This window comes from Moschus berezovskii, chromosome 12 (genome assembly GCF_049115385.1).
Source record: "Moschus berezovskii isolate FMDL1 chromosome 12, NW_MosBer_1.0, whole genome shotgun sequence".
In the NCBI taxonomy this organism is placed as follows: Eukaryota; Metazoa; Chordata; class Mammalia; order Artiodactyla; family Moschidae; genus Moschus; species Moschus berezovskii.
Genome location: NC_142471.1, coordinates 80587810 through 80614040, shown reverse-complemented (window position 1 = coordinate 80614040; position 26231 = coordinate 80587810). Strand labels below are relative to the sequence as shown.

The 26231-nt window shown below is 49.4% G+C and overlaps 1 protein-coding gene across 2 annotated transcripts in view; it reads left to right on the top strand.

Annotated features, from left to right (window-relative positions):
* The first annotated feature begins 8635 nt into the window (after window positions 1-8635).
* AFAP1L2 (actin filament associated protein 1 like 2) overlaps window positions 8636-26231 on the top strand; it is a 115187-nt gene continuing 97591 nt past the window's right edge. The window contains exon 1 of one of the 2 annotated variants that reach the window (XM_055424601.2): window positions 8636-8790. In XM_055424601.2, coding sequence (XP_055280576.1) covers window positions 8775-8790 — 16 coding nt within the window. In that variant the 5' untranslated portion in view covers window positions 8636-8774. Of the gene's footprint in view, window positions 8791-15236; window positions 15277-26231 lie in introns of those variants that run through there. The other variant, XM_055424600.2, reaches the window with a different exon arrangement.

Here is a 26231-nt window from a genome sequence, read left to right as displayed (position 1 = left end):
CCTGTCCAGGAGCCTTTGTAGATATTTTCTTCTAGGTTCTATTTGTGATATTGTGATTTATAACAAGAAATTTATAGCTATTTAGAAATTTCTAAAACCCTTGAACTTTCCTAAGTGATAAGCATGATAAAGGTGTCTTGATATTCATAACAACCCCCTTTCATCACACCCATGTTTATGTTAATGAGGTGATTTTGGAGCACTTCTAAGGATGGGAGCAGGTTGCCAGGAGAACCAACCATGTGACTTAAGGGTTAGAACTTTCAGTCCCAACTGCCCTGACCCCCATTCCACCCCCCAGGAAGAGGAGAAGGGGATGAAGGTTGAATCAATCAACTAGTGACCGGTGATTTAATCAACAATACCCATGTAATGAAGACTCCATAACAACCCAAAAGAAAAAAGGTTCGGAGAACTTCCAGCTTTCATGAATACCTGGAGATTTAGAGATAACGATGAGTTGGGAGAGGCATGCAGCTCTGTGCCCTTCCCCCAGACCTTGCCCTTTGCATCTTCCATCTGGCCTTTCTTGAGTTGTATCCTTTTATTACAAACTGGTAATCTAGGAAGTAAAATGTATTTCTGAGTTCTGTGAACCGCTCTTACAAATTAATCAAACCTGAAAAGAAAATCTTGGGCGTTACCAGTATATAGGCAATTGATCAGAAGTACACATGATAACTGAACTTGGGATTGGCATCAGAAGCTGTGGGGATTAGGGGCGGGGAAGGGCTTGGAGGGCAGTCTCCAAGTAGGACTGAACCCTTAACCTTTTGGAGTTGATGCTATCTCCAGGTAGATGGTGTCAGAATTGAGTCGAATCATAGAGTACCCAGCTGATATCAGAGCATTGTTTGGCGGTATGGGGAAAAGCCCCAAACATGTTTTAATTGGCGGCTGAGATTTTACTCGCCCGTGAAATTTTAATGCCATACATACTGTGTATCTGTTTATATGCTCTGTGTGTGTGTTTATATACCGTGAGATTTTTCTTGCCCCTCCCAAGAACAAATTTTTGTCCCCTCAGGGATACAATCATGCCTGTGGAAAATGCCTCACTCTTTCATGATGACTTGTGGATGATTCTATGTGCTAGACTGTACCCACAGTGAAGAGCCTGGTGTCTGGGGCTCTAGAAAGACTGTCTGAGCAGAACAGGACCAGGGGCCTTGGTCAGATGTGGCAGCATTTTCCATCCTGAAGGAACTGGGTTCAGACCTGCTTCTACCCTCAGCACAGTGGCTGCTGCAGAAAGAGCCCTGGCATGGGACTCAGGAGACTCAGGGTCCAGTTCCAACCCTGCTCTTGTGGCTCCAGGTCAGTCATTCTCTCGGCACATCCCCTACCGAACTTGAGACTGGGGGGACTGAACTCAGTGGATGCTTTTAAAGAAAAACCATGCTGTGTGTCTAAGGGTAGGCATATTGGTGAGCTGGCAGCAGCACAGAGGACCTGCTGGGCAAGGCTCCTGGATCAGGGTCACGGAGATGCGCCTGTGCCCCCCAGACAGTCTTCCAATTGCTCCTGCCTGCCCCGGGGCTGCTTAGCAGGAGCTCCACCAGTGCATGCCCACTTTGTCTTCAATATAAATGACACCTTGTTTCTGCAAGATTGAGGCAGTCACTCAGTAACTACTTCCCATTGCCATCCCTTTTACCCTACGTATGAGTGCTCAGTTGCTAAGTCATGTCTAATTTGTGACATCCATGGACTGTAGCCCACCAGGCTCCTCTGTCCACGGAATTCTCCAGACAAGAATACTACAGTGGGTTGCCATTAGCCCACCCCTCCAAGGGATCGTCCCAGCCCAGGGAAGGAACCCACATCTCCTGCATTGACAGGCAGATTCTTTACCACTGAGCCACCAGGGAAGCCCATAGTTAACAATACCAGGTTTTATATTTTATCCCTTACCCCAGTCAATAACTTTAGGGCAAAAAGACTTAAAATTCCACTCCTTTCATCCAGCCATTGGAAAGGGATCCAAAAAGAGTACACCAAAGAGTGGGAAGAAGAGTCACCAGACGGGTCAGCCTGGAGGGAGTGGGTTCTGAAATGCAGTGATGAGAATTTGAAGCTCAGCCTTGCTCGACGGAGGATTAAGAGGCTGAGCTGTTCTGGCCTGGTGTGGGCCCAGGCAGCCCCAAGAGGCCTTGGGGAGCTGAGCCTGTTGGCAGCACAGTGCTGGGAAAGCACCTATTGCAGACAAGTGGCTGCGGGCTTATGGCAGGGTCTGTGGACCCATAGCCAGTCTATAAACCTAGGCATCTGAGACTTGCCAGTCCTGATTGGCTGGCAATCAAGGGGCCTATACTAAGTTCCTGCTCACAAGATCCTGTAGGCTCTTTGGAGAGCTTAAGACCTAAAAAGAAGGTTGTTGTTTTCTGATATTAAATGAGAAGTGGATCTTGGAAGTGGGAAAGTGTTAACAGGATTTCAAGAATCCTTTTAATCCTTCAGTCCTTTCAAAATGTTCTGGGAAGCCTGGATGAAGGAGAAAGGCCTCTGGGCTGGGTCTGGAAGGACCAGCTGGCTCTGCAGGGGCACGGGAGTTTGGGGAAGGAAGCAAGAAGTACTCTCAGCTTCCAGGCACAAATGAATGATTCCTCTGCAAGGTGTCCTTATCTGGGGACTCTGAGGAACCTGCAAGGCTGTCAGTTCTGGTCTGGCTGCATTTCTGCCCAAGCCTCATCTGAGAAATGATTATCTTAGCAATCACAGGAAGAGTCAGCAAAAAAATCAAGACGTGAAACCAAGATCAAGACCCTGACCACTGCCCAGGCACCATAATTCAGGCACATTTGGGGGGTTCTGTACAACTTAGGGTGACACAGTGTTGGGACTACCCAGGGAGAAGGGGCAGCTGAGCCCTGAGCACAAGCAGCTGTAAGAAGAGCTCTTGCTGGACACTGAGATGGGGCGCAGGTGCCACCTGCCAGCTGCTGGTCTGCTTTGGTTGGTGCTGGCACCTCTATGGATTCTGATTCTCTGGTGACTCCTGGTTTCCAAACAGCCCTGAAATGTTCTGCATCAGTGGACTGGGAATCTGGGCAGAAGTTAGGAGACAGAAGGGCCTGGAGATGGGCTGGGGCAAGCACCAGGAAAGAGCAGGGGGAGAGGAAAAGGCAGAGCAAGGAGGCGAGTGTCCACCCACTCTCCTTGCCTCCATCTACACCCTTCCTTGAAACCTTGGCTCTCTTTATTTTTTGAAAGTGTTAGCCACTCAGTCATGTCCAACTCTTAGTGACCCCGTGGACTGTAGTCTGCCAGGCTCTCTCCATGGAATTTTCCAGGCAAGAATACTAGAGTGGGTTGCCATTCCCTTCTCCAGGTGATCTTCCTGACCTAGGGATTGGACCCAGGTCTCTTGCATTGTAGGCAGATTCTTTACCCTCTGAGCCACCCAAATATTTATTGTTATTTTCTTACTTTAAATTCTGAAGTATTTCAAACATGCTGGCCAGGAGGGTCAGTCACCTGAATATTGAATAAACACTTTCTACTTCAAAATTCTAGGCCTTGGCTTCTTCAAATGCATCAACAAAACTATGAGAGGGTTGACCTGAGTCAGTGGTCCTCATTATATAATATAAAATACACTCTGGTAGCAACCACTCAGATTTAAGAAGAAATATTACCTTCATGTCATGTTGACATGTCTTAAAAAAAATAATGAAACCTACTAGGATGGGAATAATTTTTAAAAATGGAAAATAAAAAGTGTTGATGAGGGTGTGGAGAAATGGGAACCCCTATGCCTTGCTGGTGGGAATGTGAAATGGTGGAGCCTCTGCAAAAACATTTTGGGTTGTTCCTCAAAGAGTTAAGCATGGAATTAACAAATCACCCAGCAGTTATACTCATAGGTAGTTGGGTCAGAGATGGTGCTCAAATGGGACTGGCTTGGGTCCTGCCCAGTGGTGATCTTGGGCAAGTTCCAAGGTCACCATGTGTGAAATAAGGGGAAATGTATATGCTGCCTGGATGGCTGGGAGAATTAAATAGGATAATTTTATAAAGCTGGGCTCCCCTCCTCATTGCCCCAGCTGGCAATTGCCTCAGCGCTTTATGATTGAAGAAACCTGCGGGGTGCCGAGAACTGGTTTAGAAGTTAGCAGAGAATCAGCCCTTCTAGCAGATTTCAGACTCTTCCACCCACACCCAGAGGCCCTGGTGCACACCCACCCCTGCTGAACTTGGTGGGAACACCCACCCACTACCTACCCTCCAGATTGGAGGTACTCAGTTTGGTTTCAGGACTGCCTGCAACAGAACAGCCCATTAGGGATCCTGTGATCTGTCTGGGGTGGGGTTGGTCAGAGCCCTCAGAAGGTTGAGAAGGTGCAGGAAACCAGATCCTCTGATCCTAGAGGCCAGAAACTCAATGAATTAGAGTTTGAATGGGGTAACTCCTTTATGGAAGTTGCAAAGGGACTAAAGACACGGGGTTAAACTGCATCCAGGACTTGGACCTTCTCTGGTGACTCAGACAGTAAAGAATCTCCCTGCAATGTAGGAGACCCGGGTTCCATCCCTGGGTTGGGAAGATCCCCTGGAGAAGGGAATGGTAACCCACTCCAGTATTCTTGCCCGGAAAATCCCATGGACAGAGGAACCTGGTGGGCAACAATCCATTGGGTTGTAAACAGTTGGACACAATTGACCCACACATACATATGCGACTTGGAAAGAGGGGGATGCAGTGCTGAGCCTTCCAAAGCCCTGATTCCTACTGATGGTTTGAAGTAGGGTTTCAGTTTCATTCTTGAAAAGGGTGGTGAAGTCCCATTTTAAATTCATTCTGCTTATATTTCTGATTGATTTCTGTTTGTCTGGAGGCTCTGGGATTTGCCAAGATAAAACTTGGATAAACTAGAGAGGATTTAAGAAGCAGCAATTAAAGGGCTGGAGCCGGGTGGTGGTGGGGGGGAATGGGGGGAGGGAGCAGGCATGAGAGATATGGAGCCCCCCCCCCCCCCGCAGCTTTCTGAGAGGACGGTGCCATTACACCGTTAGAGGAAGTGCTAACACAGCTGGCCACCAGAGGACTTGGCTGGGGTGAAGCCCCGTTAGAGCCCTGGGAAAGCCAGGCAGGGGTGTGACACAGCACAGGGTTTGGAACCAGGAAACCTGAATTTTGAATCCGAGTTCTGAAAAAGAGATTACCTCACTTGGTGACTTGGGTGAGGCCCCCAAATCCTCTCATTCATAGGATGGAAACACTTGAATCCTACTTTTTGTACTTAGTGACCTCAGTTAGAGTCAGCCTCACCCCTCTGGGAGGGTCAGCAGTGACAAAAGCCTGACTGAGGAGGGGGGCTGGACCCTGTAACCTACTGGTCCCAGCTGATGGCTAGAGTTGAAATCTGGTCAGACTTGAGGCTGGTCTCAAATTGCCAGGCTGCACAACCAGATTCCTCTGGTGAGCTTGAAAGGAAACCGGGAACCCAGCAATGTCCAGTTGTCTCAGGACACTGTACACGGGAGGGTGGGCGCCATGCCTGGCTATTTGCAAGATAAGGAAATGGAGGGAGGAGGGAGAACATAAAAAGCAAGAGACCCTCCCCCATCCCGACCCGGTTCCCAGGCCCTGCTTCCCGAGGCTCCTGGAACACTATTTCCTTTCCCTTGTTCCCCGAGATGCCCACACTCTTCCTATTTTCTGAAGCCCCATGAGCCCAATCCACCTGGAAGAGTGGCTGAGAGAAGTGAAATAATGTATGGGGGTGGCTTGGAGGGCTCAGACCTGGGTCCCTAGGCCTACTCGGAGTTGCTGGGGGTCCTTCACTTTCTGCCCCCAACACCCCAACTTGCTAACACTTATCTGCATCCGATTCAAGGATGCTCATCTCTCTTCCCGCTTGTGTCCCCCACCCCCACCCCACACTCCGAACAGCAGTCCCTCTGCTACCTGGCCTTTGCTCTTTGCAGCGCCTGGTAGCAACTGGGACCTGACCGGGGCTTAGCTAATAAATAGCTGAGGACTGACTGACTGACTTTATTTTCTGGGGCTCCAAAACCACAGAAGATGGTGACTACAGCCATGAAATTAACAGACGCTTGCTTCTTGGAAGAAAAGCTATAACAAACCTAGACAGCATATTAAAAAGCAGAGACATTACTTTACTGACAAAGGTCCGTGTAGTCAAAGCTGTGTCTTTTCCAGTAGTCATGTACGGATGTGAGAGTTGAACCATAAAGAAAGCTGAGTGCCGAATAATTGATGATTTTGAACTGTGGTGAGGGAGAAGACTCTTGGACAGCAAGGAGACCCAATCAGTCCATCCTCAAGGAAATCAACCCTGAATATTCATTGGAAGGACTGATGCTGAAGCTCCAATACTTTGGCCACCTGATGCGAAGAACTGGCTCACTGGAAAAGACCCTGGTGCTGGGAAAGATTGAAGACAGGGGGAGAAGGGGACGACAGAGGATGAGATGGTTGGATGGCATCACCAACTCGATGGACAGGAGTTTGAGCAAGCTCCAGGAGTTGGTGGTGGACAGGGAAGTCTGGCGTGCTGCAGTCTATGGGGTTGCAAAGAGTCAGACACAACCGAGCAGTAGGGACACTCGCCCCCTGGCCACCTAAGCTGCTGGAAACCGCAGGCTCTGCCTTGGCCCTTCCATCCCCCTCAAGCCCTGCACTTGGGCACAGAGCCCTGGCCCTCTCCTTCAGGTTTCCACCACCCCAGTGACCTCTCACCTGGCTGGTGCGACTGCTTCCTACACGCCACCCTCCACTCAGCCGCCCAGGAAATCCCGGACACCTCCACTTTTCAGGGCTGCCCAATCCTCTTAACTTCCAGATCACTCCGTGTGGAGCAGGACTGTGCCCACCCCTCTAGCCTCACCTTCTCCACTCCTGGGGTCTTCCTTTTGACTTCAGCAGCATACAACTACTGGACCCTTAAAATGGCTCCCCGCTTTCTCCCTGGAAGGCTGTAGTCACTCTGCCTCTCCTGTCACCAAATTAGCTCTAACTCATCTTTTAAGACTCAGCTCAGTCATTTCCTCTTCTAGAAGGTTTAGGAGGCTTCTCCAGGCAGGATCAGGGCCCTCCACTGGGTTCCCAGAATCCCTTGTGCTTGGGTCTAACCAGAGCCCCTACCTGGCTGGGCCATCATTATTCCCCGATCTGAGGCTTCCCAAGACAGTGACAGACAGCCTGGTCCTTCCTCGAGCACCAGGAAAGCTTTATAGGTAAACAACTAGAAGCAGGCCACCTGGGCTTAATGTCTGTTGGGCTCTCTTTTAGCTGTGTGACTTTGGGCAAGCAGTTTAACCTCTATAAACCTCAATTTCTTTACCTACATGGTAGAAATAATACTACTCAGATTACAGGCTTATAGGAAAAATGAAAGGCTATGCAGGTACTTCCCTGGTGGCTCAGCGGTTAAAGCGTCTGCCTCCATTGCATGAGACCCAGGTTCGATCCCTGGTTTGGGAAGATCCCTGGAGAAGGAAATGGCAATCCACTCCAGTACTCTTGCCTGGAGAATCCCATGGACGGAGGAGCCTGGTGGGCTACTGTCCACGGGGTCCCAAAGAGTTGGACACGACTGAGCGACTTCACTTCACTTTCACCTGCATGTACGGCCCTGAGCATCCCATGCCTGCTTGCGAGGATAGCTCCAGGGATGCCATGGAGAATGTGAGCTGCTAATGGAACTGAGAAAAACATTTCTAAGACTGCTGGGGCAGAAGGTCTCAACATATCAGGGCTAACTGCTGTTCCAAGAAAGAATTAGGAAGTCTTTTGGAAAACAGCAGCAGCAGCAGCAACAAATCTTCCTTAAGTGTTCCTTCGAGGAAGTTGAGGGAGACTTGTTGCAAAACCAGGCGTTCAGCACAAACGGTGATTGAAATTTTAAAGTGAAAATGGAAGTCTTCCTCAGGGGCCGGTGGGGAGGATATGGGCCTGTTGATGGAGGGACCGATGATCAAAAAAAGGAAGGTAAAAGAGGGGAAGTGTGCAGCTTCCTGGCAGCAGTGGGGGAGTTAGAGCCAAGACTGGGCCCCTAGGGAACAGATGCTGCCCCTAGGGGCGGTCGGCGCTTGGCCTGTCCAGGAACCCTGCTCTCCGGGATTTATCTAGGCGGCTCTATGAATTCTAGTCCTGGGAGAACCTGGCACAAGGCGCCCAGGGAACGTGGACTCGGGTAGAAGACAGCAAGTAGACGTCTTTGCGATCGGCTACCCAGAAAGACTGCGAGCGAGTAGCAGCAAGTCCTGAAGAACTGGGGACGGACTCGGTTGCCCCACTCGCCTCCCCATGTCCCACCTCGAGAAATGCCAAGGGCAAAAGTGCGCGGACCCAGGGGTCAAACGGGGCAGGGGGTGCTCTAGGTACCTCCCGACTCAGGCCTCAGTCTCCACCTCCTGGCAGTGGGTTCGCAGCCTGGTGGTTGGAAGAAGAGCTCCCACAAGCCGCCCGAGCCCGCCCCTCCCGGGGGCCTCCCCCAGGGTTTGCTCAAGTCTCCGAGCCGGGACGTGAAGCAGCTGGCGCGGGAGCGGGGCCCCGGGCGCGAGCAGACTCGAGAGCTGACGGTCCGCCGGGGCCGGCCGCGGAGTTCCCCGCGGGGGCGACGCGCCGGGCGGGGATCGGGGTCGGGATCGGGGCCGGGGCGCGGGCGCGGCAGCCGCGCCAGGAGGTCCGGGCGTGAGCGTGACCTCACGGGGAGGGGCCGGCGCGGCGGCCCTGGGCTTGGAGCCGAGCGCCGAGAGCGCAGCGCCGCCCGAGCCGAGCCGCGAGAGCGCACGCCGCGGCCCCGATGGAGCGCTTTAAAGGTGAGGACGCGGGCCCCGGGGCGGCGCGCCCCCGACCCCTTCCCGCCCAGCGCGGCGCCGGACGGCAGGGCCGAGGGCGCCTCGCGTTCCGCCGGGGCTCAGGTGAGCCAGGCCGGCGACCCCTGCCCAGCCCGGACCTGTGCCGAAGATCTTTTGATCCTCCCGGGCGCGGGGCGCGGGGGGTCGGCGTGACGAGGCTTCTCACCTGTTGGGGGGCCGGGGCTGCACATGGGGACCCGCCTTCTAAGCCCTGGCCACCCCGGAAGGATGCCAGGGACCGAGGAGTTCCGAGTGAGGTCGGAAGAGTGCGGGGCTGCTTGGGGGGCGAAAGGGCAGCTAGTCGGGGTTTCTGGAGCGGGCGCCAGTCAGAGTGGAGGGCTTCTTGCAGACCCCGAATCAAAGCTTGCGAGGGGATGCGCTTGGGCGGTGGGGTGGGGTGGGCGCGCAGCTCGGCCCCCGGCTTGGTCGGGCCACCGCAATCGTGCGGGTGCTGCGGTAACTGCCTTATCCCCGGGCAGGGGCGGGGTGCAGGGACTGGGGCCGAGTAGGGTGCCCGGCAGGTGGAGCGCGTCCCAGCCCGAAGGCTTAGCTCCGGCGCAGCTGAGCAAGTTTCGGAGTTGGCCTGGGCCCGGATATCTCGGCCAAACCCTCCTGGGCGGCTGGCCGGCCTGGGTTGTGCTGGTTGTGCCCGGCTCGCACCCGAGCTCAGCGCCACCCCCGCCCCGGGGCTGGAGTCTAGAAGCCTCCGATGGCACATGGCACATCTTTTGAAAAAGGTTAAAGAGCTGCCCCTTAATCGTGACGCTGTGGGGGACTCCCCCTCAACTCCTTTCCTTTGGGGAAACTTCTTGCATTTTCCTGGCCTGTCTCTACCAAACCTGCAAAAGGAAATACTGTTTCTATATTTATTTTCTCCTGGGAAAGAGGAATATAGAAAAACGCTCAGATTCCCAGGGAATCTCTCTCCCAGTGGTTTCTCATTTCTGAACTGACATAAATGTTAGGGCTCAGCTTTGGTTCTCTAAGTTGAGTCTTTTGATTTTTCTCATGGTTTTTTTCTCATCTGGGTCAGCTGGTTACAGGTGAGGAAGGGTCTTTGCCAAGAGCACAGAAGACAGCTGGGGAGACAGGGTTAACTTAGCTGGCAACCTTCCTTTTTTTTTTTTTTTCTGTGAACCCTCCCTGGAGCCTCTCTCACATTTCTAACCGGGTGGTTTTTTTTGTCTCAAATTCTGCTGAGATCACGTCAGTTTTGTGCCTGGATGGCTGAATGCATCCTTCTGTAGTCTCTGAACACTTGAGGCCACAGACCCTTTCCTTCTAAAATGGCAGTTTGCTGCTCCCTGCCCCACTGGGTCCCCTCTGCCCTCTGGGAAGGACCCTCACAGGGAATTGGATTCCTGAGTTGTCTCTCTGAGAAACCCTTCCTGCTCAAGAGTCTGCCCTTCCTGAACTGTGTCAGCTCCTGGTGGAAGGTCCAAGTTGCAAGCTACTTTCTCAAATCAGTATGTTAATCCTTCTGCGTTTAGGGCAAATGACAACATTTTGGGTCATCTTTCCAAACACCCAGTGATTATCAGAAGGTTTTTGTCTTAATAGCTTTCGACTTGGCCCTTAACCTGACTAAGTCTTCTTAGTTATCTTTTTCTCTTGGGAGTTTAAAATCCTCCCACCCTCAAAGATCCTTGACTGGTTTATGCCAGTTGAAGGAAATTTTAGTTGCCAGTTCAGAGTGTTTATGTTTTGGATAACCCATGCATCTGCCTCGTCATTTTGCAGTAAATCAAGCACAGCCAGTGATAAGGGAATATACTTGAGAATTATCTGGATTGCAGGGGGCTCATTTGCTGTTTGATTCTGGAGAAAATTCTCCAAGGTTCCCTAGTGAACGCTACTAATCTATTTACTGCACCTTTCATCTAGGGAATCTGGGAATTTCCCTACCTTGCCTTGCCAGAGATTGTAGAAGTCCCCATTCACTGAAAAAGCTGAGTTGTATGTTAAACAGTCACTGAATTGAAAGGTTGACCCATGCAAAATTAACTTTTGTTGTTGTTGTTCAGTTGTTAAGTCCTGTCCAACTCTTTGTGACCCCATGGACTGCAGCATGCCAGGCTTCCCCTTCACTCTCTCCCAGAGTTTGCTCAAATTCATGTCCATTGCATCAGTGATGCCATCCAACCATCTCATCCTCTGTTGTCCCCTTCTCTTGTTGCCTTCAATCTTTCCTAACATCAGGGTCTTTTCCACTGAGTTGGCTCCTCGCATCAGGGACCAAAGTGTTGGAGCTTCAGCATCGGTTCTTCCAATGAATATTCAGAGTTGATTTCCTATAGGATTGATTGGGTTGATCTCCTAGCAGTTCAAGGGACTCTCAAGAGTATTCTCCAGCACCACAATTTGAAAGCATCAATTCTTTGGTGCTCAACCTTCTTCATGGTCTGACTCTCTCATTGGTACATGACTACTGGAAAAGCCATAGCTTTGACAATGTGGACCTTTGTCAGCAAAATGATGTCTTTGCTTTTTAATACATTGTCTAGATTTGACATAGCTTTTCTTCCAATGAGCAAGTGTCTTAATTTCATGGCGGCAGTCACCGTCCACAGTGATTTTGGAGCCCAAGGAAATAAAATCTATACTGCTTTCACTTTTCCCCTTCTATTTGCCATGAAGTGATGGGACAGGATACCATGATCTTAGTTTTTTGAATGCTGAGTTTTCAGCTGGCTTTTTCACTTTCCTCTTTTACCCTCATCAAGAGGCTCTTTGGTTCCTCTTCATTTTCTGCCATTACAGTGGTATTATCTGCATATCTGAGGTTGTTATTTCTTCCAGCATTATTGATTCCAGCTTGTGATAAGGCCTTCTTAAATGAACAGTGCAAGGAAGTAGAGGAAAACAATAGAATAGGAAAGACTAGAGATCTCTTCAGGAAAATTAGAGATACCAAGGGAAAATTTCATGCAAAGATGGGCTCAATAAAGGACAGAAATGGTATGGACCTAGCAGAATCAGAAGAGATCAAGAAGAGGAGGCAAGAATACACAGAAGAACTATACATAAAGGTCTTAATAACCAGGCTAACCACGATGGTTTGGCCATTCACCTAGAGCCAAACATCCTGGAGTGTGAAGTCAAATGGGCCTTAGGAAGCATTACTGCAAACAAAGTAAAATTAAATATGTTGGTCCCAATCTTCCATTAACCAGTGCAAGCTCTAGTATCTGAATCTCCTCTTGCCTATCAGAGATTGAAGGCCTTTTTCTTTTAAAGGTAAGATTGAATACTTATGAAATGACTAGGCACATGGTGGTTTTAATAACAAAATTAAATCCAAGTGCAAGATGTACTCGGAGTCTCAGAACATTTGTAAAAATTGTAAATAATTGTTTGTGATACTTTTAAGAATAGGTAAACTGCCTCATCACCATCTCCAGAATCTCAAAATGTTTTCTCTCATTTGTAAATCTCACAAATCAGTCAGTACAGGAGAAACTGTTTTCCATATTCCCCAGTCTGCATGTTACATATTGTGCATCTCCAAAGCTAGCCTATCATTTTTAGGCTCTGGGCTGATTTCCCATTGTTTCTTAAGATGTAAAGAGATGTCTGGAGGTAAAGAGTCTTTGGAATATCACCCAGTGTGTAATGCAGAAATACTTCCAGGCTTTCTCCTCATCCTTTCTAAGCCATTCTGCTAGACAGCCATGGTTCTCCTAAGCAAAACCAAGGTGGTAGAGGAGAGGAGGGAGTATGTGGGGGTGTCTTCCCCAGAAAGGTAGAGATTTTATGAGAGTTTTCCTAGAAAATGATGATAGAATTGCTTATTTTGCATGTGAATTTCTTTGGTATTGTCTAAGCTGTGCTAAATTCTATGGGGTACTTTGAGATGGTTCCCATCCTTGGGTGTTTACATATTTATGAATTTCATAAAAGCATCCTTGTGTCCCTGTGGATGAGCCCATTGGCTGAACTCGCACCATGTGGTCAAGGATTCTGGTTCCTACTGCTCTTCCAGCTGGTGAGCGTGTCCAGGGCCAAATGTGACTGACCTACTATCTGTGGATTGCACTTGGAAGTCCATGCCAAAGCTTCCTGAAATTGCATCATACTTGGAGCCATACATGCACAGTTGAGATAGTCACTTTAATTTGGATCACAATAATTGGTCAAAAGTGTATCATCCCTTTCCTGTGTTCTTTGGTTTCTGAGTCAGATCACCTGATTGCCAGGAGAGGGCACTTAATTCTTGGGCACTGGACGATAGAGATGAGCTGTGAAGAGTCAAGCCAGTAAAAATACTTGAAAGCTTATGTGGGAATCATGCGATCTGTGACCAGGGAAGGTCTGAAAAAGGAAAACTAATTAAAAGGGATGAATAGATTGATAGTATTTGCTTCACCTTCAGAAGCGTCATCTTAATTTGTTGTTCTTCCTTGTCTCAAGTTTTTCCAGTTGAATTTCTACTTAAGGCAGAGGGTCTTAACTTTAGAGACATGTGGGAGATATTCAGGGAGCTTTAAAAAATATGATCCCCATCCAAGACATTTTGGGAGAAGGAAGTGGCAACCCACTCCAGTATTCTTGCCTGAAAAATTCCATGGACAGAAGAACCTGGTGGTCTAGAGTCCATGGGATTGCAGAGTCAGACACAGACATTCTGATTTAATTGGTTTAAGGGTTCAGCTTAGGTGGTGTGTTTTTTAAAGCTCTGGGTGATTCTAAGGTGTAGCCAAAGATGAGAGCCTTTGAAAAAAAGTATGTAATACTTTCCTCACCTGGAAAATTAAGAGCAAGTGTGGAGTGGAACAGATACCTCTTCCATACTTACATGATGTGGTTTAACCAAATCTTGTGATGGTGCAGAAATCTAACGTAATTGCTTGAAGCTTTTAAGGGCTTTAAAAGGCTGTGGGAAAGCTACTGAAGAACAATCTCTGATGTGATGCTTCCGAATCCTAAGATCAGGGTTTGCTCATGATTGTACTTGACCTTGAACCTCCTGAGTTTGAAGCACTTTGTGTGGGAGCCCTCGATGCTTTGGCAATGAAGTGGTCTGAAACAAATCCTGAGAGGTCACCTTTGGTGCTGAAAGGCCAGGAGGGGTGGGGGGAATTCTGCTGTGGGCCCCTGCCCTTTTCAGAAGGGGCAGGAGCTCTCGGAATTGGGCTGGTTCCAAGCCCCATTAAAGGACAGGAGGGGCCAAGGAGCTTCAAAGCTGAGGAAGCTGTGCCAGTTTTCTTCCAAATCCCTTTAATGATGGGAAGCGTTTCTCTAAAGACTTCTGTCCTCTAGAGATGGGAGGCTTTCCCCAAGCTGAGGGAAGATGGCACTTCTTCCCAGAGCCTAGGCAGAAACGGGAGGGAGAACGGTCAGGGTGCAAGAAGAGGCAGCTCTTTGGGAACCGGGAGCCCCGCGGGTTCTGCTTGGTCGGGTGTGTCACTCCCCAGGCCTCAGTATCCCCTTCTAGGAAACAGTCTCCAGCATCTGTCCATCCAGTTTCCCGAGCACTCTTCAGTACTACTTGCTCTGTGGTCGCTGAGGAATCTCTGGAGGGTGAATGTGTCCTGGGGAGAGGGGAGGGAAGTAAGAGAGGGAACATGGGCAGCCCAGTAAATGTCAGTTTAGGATTGTGATTCTTATAAATAAAACCAATTTCCTGTTGAGAGTGGAGCACGGCCGCCTTGGTGGGAAAGAGGATGCCATCAGCTGTGCAAGGAATTTGTGGCTCAAAGACTGTGTGTGAACGTGTCTCCGAAGCCCGGAGCCTCTCTAAGACGCGGGATTATTCGCTCCCATTTGAGAGACAGGTCCACTGAGATGAAAGAGATTAACTCAAAGTCAGAACCCAGATAAGAGATCCCTGAGAAATGAGTTTCTAATGGGTAGATTCCTGTTCTAATAACAGCAAGGGCTTATTGAGAAAGAAGTGCTCAGAACAATTTCAGGCTCTTTCCTTATCAGTGTCCTTTCAGCCAGGAAACGATTAAGCCACTCAGTGAAACTCTTCTCAGTCTTCAGGCCCACATGCCGCCTCTTCCAGGAAGCCTTCCCTGAGTTGCTGTGTGTTCCCTCACTATTTTAGATACAGCACATCCCAAGTACTCAGAAACTACTTGTTGAATTAAAGTCACATTGTCTTATCATTATATGTCTCTATGTCTGTCTGCCCTGAAACCCGTTCAAAACAGGGCTGTTTCTCTCCTCCAAGGATGGCTCCTTCTCAGCCTAGTGCACTGCCAGGTGACACAGTAAGTGTCTGGGACATGATGGGGGAATGAGCGAAGGAATGAATTCCAGGCAACAGGAGTCCTGGGCACCAAGGGAAATGAGGCATGGCCTCAAAGCCAGATTCCAGATGTGGAGATTGCAGGCCCGCAGTGGCCGCCCTTGGCTTTCTCGACTTGAGCCTGTTTCTGTCTGTTCCAGCACAGGGGTGTTGCTGTCTGGTGGTGCAGAGAAGGATGCTGCAGGTTTCTGCTTGTGAGTATGAGCCTGCCTGTGCCCCCTGCAGCAGCTCACCCGGCCTCCAGGGCTCCCGAGGGCACAGACCTGGCTCTGCCCATGCTCTGGACCGATTTCTGAGGGATGTTGTGGAGCTGGGCACGGGCCTGGGCACTCCGGGGCTCAGGGTTCTAATCTGGCCTTGGCCACTAACTCTGTGCGACCTTGGGCAAGTCAATTAATCCCTCTTGGCCTTGCTTCCTCATCTGTACGAATGAGGATAAAGATTACTAACTGCTGCTTGGTGGAATAACTTGTAAGAGCTGCTGTGCTGTACTTGTAAGGGGCAATTTTATATTAATTCAGGGGAGCAGATACCTGGAAACCTCTGACATGGTTTTGACCCCTCCAGTTCCTGCCTTCTTCGGGGGGCTGGGTGGTCCTCACAGTTAATTTGGTACCAGCTGTGCCCCTCATGCTTCTGGAAGCTCTGAGCTGGGGATGCTTAGTCTGTTCCCATACAGCCTAGCTTCTCAGAGCAGCTCTGTAATTCCCTTGAGGTCAGCTGGAAGGGCAAGGAATTCCTCTGCTGTCTCACTAAGTTTATGTAGGAGAGGCCCTTACATTCTAACAAGAACTTCAAGCTCTTTACTAATTTTCTGTCGCTTCACTCTTGCCTTCTCCCTGAAAGTGAAAGTCGCTCAGTCGTGTCCAACTCTTTGTGACCCCATGGACGGTAGCCCTCCAGGCTCCTCTGTCCATGAAATTCTCTAGGCAAGAGTACCGGAGTGGGTTACCATTTCCTCCTCCAGGGGATCATCCTGACCCAGGATCGAACCTGGATCTCACTCCTAAATTGCAGGCAGATTCTTTACCGTCTGAGCCACCAGGGAAGCCCTTGGTCTCAAACTAATGAAAAGCTCCACTAAAAGGGAGGTGTAAGGAGAATTCATAGAAAAAGTCAAGAACATGCATTGCGTTACCCAGGACGCACTGCACTAGTTACAAACCAGATGAACCCAGCATATTCTCATGTCCCGTCTCTCTGTGGGCCTTAAATATCTGCCAAGGAGGGCAAGGGGGAAAGTTGTGCTGACAGCAACAGAAGCCCTGCCCTGTTTTTTTCCTAACAGATCCCTGAGTTCTCTTACTTCCTTGAGCCCCTCCCAGGGACTTCAAAGATAGAAGCAGACCTATTGAGTGTGGTCAGGTCGGTCCCAGCATGTTGCAGATCGACTGCCTGCTCCTGATTCAGTGGCGGAAGGATGGTTGGCTGTCAGCTCTAAAAGAGCAACCTTCTGCTCCCAGGAGGAATCTGAGTGGGACCATGTGCATTCCTGCCCTTAGAGGTGGTTTTCCCAAGGAGGGTGACCAACTGTCCCAGTTTACCCAGGACTTTCCTGGTTTTGCCACTGAACGTACCACGTCCCAGGAAATCTCTTAGTCTCAGACAGACTGGAGTTGGCGGGTCAGGTCACCTTGTTCCCAAGCCTCAGCATTATTAAAAGGCTAAATCAAATGTGGTTACTCCACCGCAAAGATGAACGGAGCCAGTTATTTCGTCTCTTTGTCAAGAAAGTAAAAGCCCAGAGCTTAAAAACCAGCACTTTGTAAATTAGTTTGTAGCTGCATGATACCACCAGTGTCCTAAGAAAGAGAAGCCAGACTTAAAAAGCTTACACACTGTGTGATTCCATTTGTGTGACTTTCTGTCCGAAAGGAAAACGGGTCAGTTGTTGCTTGGGCTGGGACAAAGGCTTCACCACAGAGGGGCTTGAAGGAAATTTCTAAAATGATAGAAATCTTCATTTCTGTATGGCAGTGTTGGTTATATAGTTCTAGAACTGTGCAGTCAACAGGGCAGTTTTGTTTTCGCCCTTTGTGTGAATTATACCTCCAGAAAGCTGACTTTATAATAAACCTTTGCCATTTATGACACTGTGGTATAAGATGAAGAATCCATTGAGCGTGTGGTTGGCCATCATGGGTTGTAAATAGAACCTGAGGTCTTGGTGTGGTCGTGCCTGCAGCCATCTGGAGGTGCAGCAGAAGGTGAAGAATTCTGGTATAAAACAAATGACTACTTGATGGTAACTTACATGCAAGAGACTTATCTGTGAGGCACAACCAGGGTGATGGCGGAAGCTCTTCTTCTATTGAGAGAAAAGGAAAAGCTGATCTCCTAAAACCCAGGCAACAGATGTGCCCAGGAAGGTCGTGGAATACTGAAGCCTTCGCTCTGGGTTCCCACCCTGGGAACCCTTCTGCTGCACACACATGGCTCTAATGTATTAACTTTGGCAGCCTTTCTGCTGCAAGTTTGTTTTTTTTTCACCAATAAAGTTATTGAATTGGAATTGAGTACCCAAGTCTGCACCATAATTATTTCCCGGCCAACGTTTTGTTTTTGGCAGTCCTGCGTGTCTGTGCTAGATAGGATTGATTCTGAGGAGGGAGAATGCATGATTTAGCAAAATAATGCACCTAGCCTCATGCCAGGTAAGGGGTTAGAAAGCTAACCCCTTGTTGGAAACAAGACATCTTGTTTCCGATAAGACTTAGCGACCAAACAACAACAACAACTCTTGTTTCCAAGCAGGGAAAAACCTTGTGATGCATAACCAGCACTAGTCCTTGCTCACCAGCCCAGGAGGTGGGACATGGAATCCCACGGAAATAAGGAAGTATTAATCTAGGGGTCCTAGTGGAATCTGAAGAGCTTAGTGTTTCCCCATTTCTTAAACACTCAAACCCCAAGTCGAATCGGCTTGTTATTCAGGTGAACGGTGTCTGGCTCTATGACCCCGGTAGCTGACTCTCTGTCTTCTCCTTTTTGTTAGTACAGTGGGTTGGAAGGCTGTAGAACTTTCATCCATGAGGACCACGTGGGCCCAGATGACTTTCAACCATGAATTACGCTGTAGAATTTCACATATGCAACTCTTCTTAATCATAAGTGTATCCAGGATGCTAATTACCCACAGAGGCTGTTCCACCTGTTCCTGGGGTATTTAGGAAGAATTTCTGAATAATAAACAGAATAATAATTGAATAATTGCAGTCCTTAGTCCTAATGGTCTCAACTATATTGGAGGACACTAGCAAGGGTGGGCAGAGAAGGCAATGGCACCCCACTCCAGTACTCTTGCCTGAAAACTCCCATGGAAGGAGCCTGGTGGGCTGCAGTCCGTGGGGTCGCTAAGAGTCAGACACGACTGAGCGACTTCACTTTCACTTTTCACTTTCGTGCATTGGAAAAGGAAATGGCAACCCACTCCAGTGTTCTTGCCTGGAGAATCCCAGGGACGGGGGAGCCTGGTGGGCTGCCGTCTGTGGGGTCGCACAAAGTTGGACATGACTGAAGTGACTAAGCAGCAGCAGCAGCAAGGGTGGGAAAGAGGCAGGAAATACTTGTGCGTATTTGCAGTGAATCTTCCCTGATACATTGTCAGGCCTGGCTTGTGGCACGCTTTGGGGCTGCCCAAGGGCCCACTTCTAGGTTGAGTGCAAACATGAGTATTAGTCTGAGTTCTGCAGAGAAACTGGGAATGCATAGGTGGGGAAATTCCAGATACTTCCTTACCTGAACTGCAAAGTGTTACCACCGTCTCCCTGGGCTGCCTTGGCATGCTGGCATTTTTTGGGCTCTGTCTTAGCCTTTCTCTTAGACCAACAAATGGGAGTCCTGCCACTTCCTTCCATCCTCCATGCTCGCCTTTCCTCTCTCCCAGCTTTTACACAACAGGATTTATTCATGTTAGCTGTATTCAAGTCCCCAGACGGGGGAGAAAAAAGATTGTGTTGAATGAGCTTATTGTTTGGAGACCTCACTGACTTCTTTTATTTAATACCCAAAGTCCTTGAACATATTGAGCTGATTTACTAAAATTCAAATACGGGCCTTTAGGAAGGAACTCGGAGGGTGCTGGGTGTCCCTTGTAGCAGAGCTGGGACCTATTGGGTGGACAGTTTGCCAGGGACATCCTGTCCTCATCTTCATGCTCTTGGGTCTCCTTGGGGGCAGATATTCCCATTTATAATCCCGGATTTCTCATGAGCCTGAGATGATCACCACCCTACTGCCCTTTGCATTGTTGGACCTTTTGTGGTATCCCCTTCTAGCACTTTTTTTTGACACAGTGAAGATGGACACCACCACGAGACACTTCCATCAGCAGAGCCACACGACCCCCGCCCCCTCACCCCACAACTGTGGCTTCTGCTTGACAGTTTCCTGCACCAGCGGAATGAAATAAAGGGTGATGATGTGGCAGAGCTTGGGCAGAAGCAGTAAGTATCAGACAGCCTATGGCTTAAATACCTGATGCAGTGCAGCTGGTCCATGACAGTCAGGGCAGAGTTGGATGGCGTGTTTTTCCGCGTGTTTTGGAGATGGGGTCTCTGTGAGGGATTTTGCTGGAGCTGTGGCTGAGGGTCATGGTGTGGCTGACAGTCCAGTGCGGTTGCCTAGGTTCAGTGATAGTGGGGTGTCTGGAAACCCTCAAGCGTTTCCTGAGAGTCCTGCGGGTACCAGAGCTGGGCTGAGACTCGTGTCTCACTGGAGGCAGTGAAAGTCTTTCCCTGGTCCCAATCAGTAACATCCCAGATGCCCTGAAAGTTAGACTGTGGCCAAGCAGGTCGGTTTGAGGACACCACCAAAACAGGCAAGTGTGGGTGCATCTTTGGTCCTGCCGGACCCCTCCTGGGTACACACAGCCTCACTCTGCTCCTGGACATTCAACCTTCTCTTCCCTGCTCGCTGTAGTTTTCTCCCCACCACCCCCACTCTCTTCTTTCATTCTTCTCTTCCTCTTGAATTTTTCTTTTTTTTTTTCCTCTGAGTCCTGTTCAGGTCTCCTGTATCTTTGGAAAAGGGATCTTCCCCATGAGCCTAAGGTCAGAAAGCCACAGAAAGAGAGCTTGGCCTTGGCCCCAGGTCTCTACTCTAATTTCTAGCAGCCAAGGCTTGAATCCCAGGCTTTGCTGGGGGTGGAGGGGGGACTGATGACCTCAGAGGCAGGATGGGAAGTGGGGCACGCTCCTAGCCCATCAAGGAGCATCTCATTCCTTCTCGGAAGAGGAGGCCTGAGTGAAATCTGTTCCGTGCAGTCCCTAACTGCTTCATCAGGCCCTAGAGAGTGTCGCTGCACACTGCCTGCTGCAGAAAAGCCCCCTTTCCTAACCCTCGTGGTCCAGCCTCTTGCTAACCCATCCCACCTGACCTGGTGCAGGTTAATGTGACTGGTCACGGTGACTAGGATTCCCAGGAGAGTTCTCACCCTCTCTCTGTGGGTCCTTAAACAGCCCCGTGACCTGCTAACCTTCAAGGGGTGGAAGAAACAGTCTCAGCCCTGGGTGGGGCTCCTCCCACTGCCATCCCAGGCTCCCTGAAAATGAACATCAGAGGACAGCCTGGCATCCGCACAGGGGGAGCATGGGAACATCACCACAGTTTGGATAAACGTTCCAAACATGAAGGCTCAGCATTGAACTAAAATAATTTTTTCCCATTGACCTCCTGGCTTCCCCGTGGGCAAGCTTCCATCTCCCGCCCATCTGATGCTGGTTTGGTGTATGTAATTGTGAACAGTTCAGGCTGGGAGCGAATCTCTGAGAGGAGTTATGGGATCCAGGTGTTGCTCCCAGCTGGCCACGCACTGGTTCCCTTAAGAGTGGGGAAGGTCGTCGTGTTCTCCGAGGGAGAATTGAGTCTGTTGCTTTTGAGATCAAATCCTCTGGAAGCAAGACTCCCTCCCATGCCTTCACCCCCCAGGTCTCCACTCAGGACTGAAAAAAGCTGGGGGAGGGGCTCTTTCATAAGTGAGTGGGTTTTCTACTCGCCTGGCCCTAAGTTGAGGGCCCCAAGTCTGCAGGGAGGCACTGATGTTTTGCTGTGGATGAGAGGAGCAGAGAGAGAGGCCCGCATTCTGTGTGTGAGAACTGGGGCCCCACTAACCAGGGCAAGTTTCAGGTCAGTTTCAGCCTCGTTTCTCAAGTGCAGCTGGACTCCTGACGCAGGCTTGGCAACTAGCAGGCGGGAGCCTCTTGTTCTAAGCAGGAGGCCTCTAAAGTGTGTGTAGGCGGCTTTGGGCACTTGGTTACCTCCCTGGCCCTAGAAGTACAATTGGAAGTCAGAGCAGGGGTTGTGTTAGAGAACACCTTAGGTCTGTTGGAGAATGGGGGGGGCACTGATGTTGGGGTCTGGCTTCCCCACTCTTTGCAGCCTTGCAGCTCTTAACATACCTATCAAAGAAGCTGATAAGCTCATTCATTTCACTGGCATCAGGCATGATTTGGTCGTGTGTGTGTGTGTCTTGGGGAAGAGATGTCAGGTGACAACCCCATTTTCTCGAAATTTCCTAAAGCTATTTACCTAATGCCTTTGAAGTGGAGAAGGATTTCCTACTCCAGTACTCTTGCCTGGAAAATCCCATGGACGGAGGAGCCTGGTAGGCTGCAGTCCATGGGGTCGCTAAGAGTCGGACATGACTGAGCGACTTCACTTTCACGTTTCACTTTCATGCATTGGAGAAGGAAATGGCAACCCACTCCAGTGTTCTTGCCTGGATAATCCTGGGGATGGAGAAGCCTGGTGGGCCGCCGTCTATGGGGTCGCACAGAGTTGGACACGACTGAAGCGACTTAGCAGAAGCAGCAGCAATGCGTTTAAAGAATAAAATTGATGTCCTACAACAGATTTATCTTTCTGCCCCTGGGAGGCTGAGGCAGGTTGGAAGAAATTGAGACTGCAAAGAGAACGTGTTCTGCTGGGTAGAGTAACGTCCAGATGCCACGCTTATCCCAGGCTCACTCAGCCTTGACACCTTGACCCCTCCCCCGCCCCAGGCCTGAACCCCTCCCTGAATCTTGCACAGCTTTCCTCTGTGCCTTCATCTATGCTTATGGATTTCTTCTCTGGATGGAAATAATAAGACCAGTCAAACAGCTTGCAGCGAACTATTGTCTGCAAATGGCTTCCTCCCCCTTAAAACATCACCATTACTGGGTGTAAAAATGGTTTGGCTTCAGGAGGAAACAGCTGGCTGGCAGAGATCCTGGTGGGGTCCTGGTTGAGATTCCGCTGTGTCACTAATGACTTTCTTCGGTACATTTCCGGCACAAGCGCACTTGGCAGTTGGGGAATTCTGTGGCTGAGAACTTCTGTCAAGGCAAGAGTTGCAGCCGGAGCAGCTTCTGGCTGAGGCCAGGAGGGGAAGTCTTCATTTCATTCAGGATAATCTAGACCTGTCCAATGGATGTCTCTTAGCGACCTTGGTAGCTTAACTTGAATGCTAATGAACCTTTTCATTCTAGAATATTATGTCTCTGGCTTTCTCTTAGACTTCAACACCTTGCTCTGCAGCTAAGGTGAGCCCAGATTTCTTAGGGTCCCTGACCCATGCCCTCTTTCTTGAATGCAGGCAGTGTCTAAAGCAGCTCCATGAGAGTGGGGAGGTGTGTGCGCTAGAAGTCTGAGCTCCTGCAGTCAGTTCAGTTCAGTCGCTCAGTCGTTCGGCCATGCCTATTTGTGCAGTTCCTGTGGCTATTTCTCTCCTTGTTCTACGACTCAGCCAATCCTGGATTCCTTGTGCTTTCCCAAATTGGACCTTGGCAAATGCTGTTCCTTCGACCCGGAATGTTCTCCCCTCAAGGCTGCCAGCCAGGCTAATCTGCAAGGGTCACTCAGCCTTGACTTTGACCCCAACCCCCTGAAGCCTTTAACCCCTTACTGTGAAGTACATGACCCGCCATGGTCATTGGGTCCATATTCCAGTTGATGGGAAGTTTGTGTTCCCAGGAGACTGAAAGATCAAAGGTCAAAAGCCATTATTCCTCTTTGTGTCCACAGCACCTAACTGCATGGGTGATGTAATTGTCAGTGCTCATGTATGGGATTGTATGATTGAGAAACGATTGTCATCCTCAAGTTTTCTAAGTTTGATTGCATCGAAGTGAAGGCCTTCTGGTCATTAGTGGGCATCCTGATAAAGGTAATAGGCAGATGAAAGAAAAGAGAAAGATATTTACAATCTGAAAGGTTCAGGGGGTTAACAATTAGAATATACAAGGAACTGATGCACATCAGCCAGCAAAAGGCAGAAATATCAGCAGAAAAGAAGGTGAATAAATGGTGTGAATGGGAGTTTACAGGTGATGGAGCCTCCAAAATGGTAATGAGCACCTGAAGGAATGCTCACTCAGCCTCCTTTACTTATCAGAGCCAAACCAGCCAGAACAGCCACCCAGGAGGCTGGCGGGAGTGAAGAACTCCAGGAGGCCGAGTGTTCTCAGAACACTCAGAACTTTCTGCATGGGCCCACTCTAGGCAGGGTTGAAAATGACCTTTGCAGCATTATTTACAGTGGTGAAAAGCGGGAAGTGGTCTTGCTGTCAGGGTGAATGATGATAGCAGATGTACGTTCTAGAAAATTAAGTAGCAATAGAAGCAATGAATTAGATGTCCATCCAGAAAAATAGAGGGCTCTTTAAGGCAAAGTGCTGGCAGGGAGGTAAGAAGCAGAATAGCACACTTGACAATTGCAGCATTTCAGGCCATTAAAAATTCACAGAGCAGTACACGTGGAGCAGGAACACATACAAACAGAACAGTGCATAATATCGGGTTGGCCGAAAAGTTTGTTCAGATTTTTCTGTAAGATGGGCTGGAAAAACCCAAATGAACTTTTTGGCCGACCCAACAGACCATTATCTCTGTTGGGTGGTGGGTAATGGGGTATGGGGGTGAAGGGACATTGGTAAGAGTTTGCTTGTCACCTGCTGTTGATGCCAGAATTGGCATAGTGATGGCGGCGGCCAGGAGTGCAAGCACTGTGCTGTGGAGAGGTGGAGGGGGTGGGTCCTCATCTCACCGCCGTGTGCAGGAGTTAATGGGAGGCCATTTCTTTCTCATTAATTGCTGGGCTGTCCAAGACTCTTTGCTCGTGAGGTTGTGAAAAGAGATAACCTTTACAATACACACCAAAGACCTGTAGCAGTGATTAGCAGCCTATATGATCATGAGGGAAGGGGATGCTTATAGCCCTGCCTCAGATAAACCTGGGATGGTAGAACTGGCTTTTAATAGTTGTTATTTTTCATTCCCACCTCCAGCCACTCTGAACACCTGGAGTCATCTTTGGATTCAGACTGCTAATAAGTACATACAGGTCACAGCCTAGAGCTGATGTCCACAGGTTTATCAGATTGATTCTCAAAGGCATTAGAATTGGATTTTTCCAGTACGTGGTTTATTGGACACAAAGTTGCTAGACTCTGTACAGCAGTTCATTTTTGCTTCTGCCCACCAAGGAGATGGGAATCAGTTCAATTCAGTCATTCAGTCGTGTCCGACTCTTAGTGACCCCATGAACCACAGCATGCCAGGCCTCCCTGTCCATCACCAACTCCCGGAGTTCACTCAAACTCATGTCCACAGAGTTGGTGATGCCATCCAGCCACCTCATTCTCTGTCGTCCCCGTCTCCTCCTACCCCCAATCCCTCCCAGCATCAGAGTCTTTTCCAGTGAGTCAACTCGTCGCATGAGGTGGCCAAAGTACTGGAGTTTCAGCTTTAGCATCAGTCCTTCCAATGAACACCCAGGATTGATCTCCTCTAGAATGGACTGGTTGGATCTCCTTGCAGTCCAAGGGACTCTCAAGAGTCTTCTCCAGCACCACAGTTCAAAAGCATCAATTCTTCGGCGATCAGCTTTCTTCACAGTCCAACTCTCACATCCATACATGACCACGGGAAAAACCATAGCCTTGACTAGACGGACCTTGGTTGGCAAAGTAATGTCTCTGCTTTTTAATATGCTATCTAGGCTGGTCATTACTTTCCTTCCAAGGAGATGGGAATATTCACTCAAAATCAGTGCATTCAAATGAGAGCAATTGCTTCTTCCACAACAGGTCTGGGGTCTCCTTGATCTGGACAAAGTTGGCCCTGAAATTTTTTGTTCTATCTCCATATCTACTTGAAATAGACCTATTTTTCTTTTAAGTCTTTTTCAGATCCAAAGATATGTGTGGTAAAGAGCCATTTGGACCAGGGAAATGGTGGTTTAGTTGCTAAGTTATATCCAAGTCTTGCGGCCCAGTGGACTGTAGCCCACCAGGCTCCTCTGTCCATGGAATTCCCCAGGCAAGAATACTGGAGGGGGTTGCCATTTCCTTCTCCACAGGCTCTTCCCGACCCAGGGATTGAACCCCGGTCTCCTACATTGCAGGCAGATTCTTTACTGACTGAGCTTGGACCAGGGAGACCACTGCCCAATTCTGCTCTGCCCAAGGTGTGCTCTGCAAGGCTGTCTGGGCCCAGAAGGCAGAACCTGGAGCTGCCCGGGGTCTTGTGAGTGTGGGCAGAAGAACTGACTCTTTTTGGGTGTGGCTCAGTTGGGGAAGAGGGGGCAGCAAATTCAACTGTGTGTCAAAGCCAAGAACCAAGGCTTCAGGTTTTCAGAAAAGGGACAAATCCCTGATTTGGGCTCTGCTCGTTTGACTGCTTTCCCATCATTCTTTCTCTTACACTGATGTCTTTTTTTCTAACTGTTCTTCTTCTGACCTTCCATTTATTGACCAAGTTCAGTTGTCACCCGCCGCTACAACCACCCCAGGCTCTAGACCTGCATTGCTTGTTCCTGGGTTCACTGGAATGTGTGTGCCTCAGTGATGGAACAATGCAGATCATTATTTCTATTCTTTCAAGTTCAAGCAGCAGCCCCAGGGTTTGAGCTTACCTGGTGGCTCAGTGGTAAAGAATCCGCCTGCCAATACAGGAGACACGGGTTCGATCCTTGCATCAGGAAGATCCTCTGGAGAAGGAAATGGGAACTCACTCCAGTATTCTTGCTTGGAAAATTTCATGGAGAGAAGAGCTTAGTGGGCTACAGTCTGTGGGGCTGCAAAGAGTTGAACATGACTGAGCACACACACACAATGGGTGAATTTCCAGGTATTCACACTGTAGCCATTTTTTGAGCTCCATCGTGTGT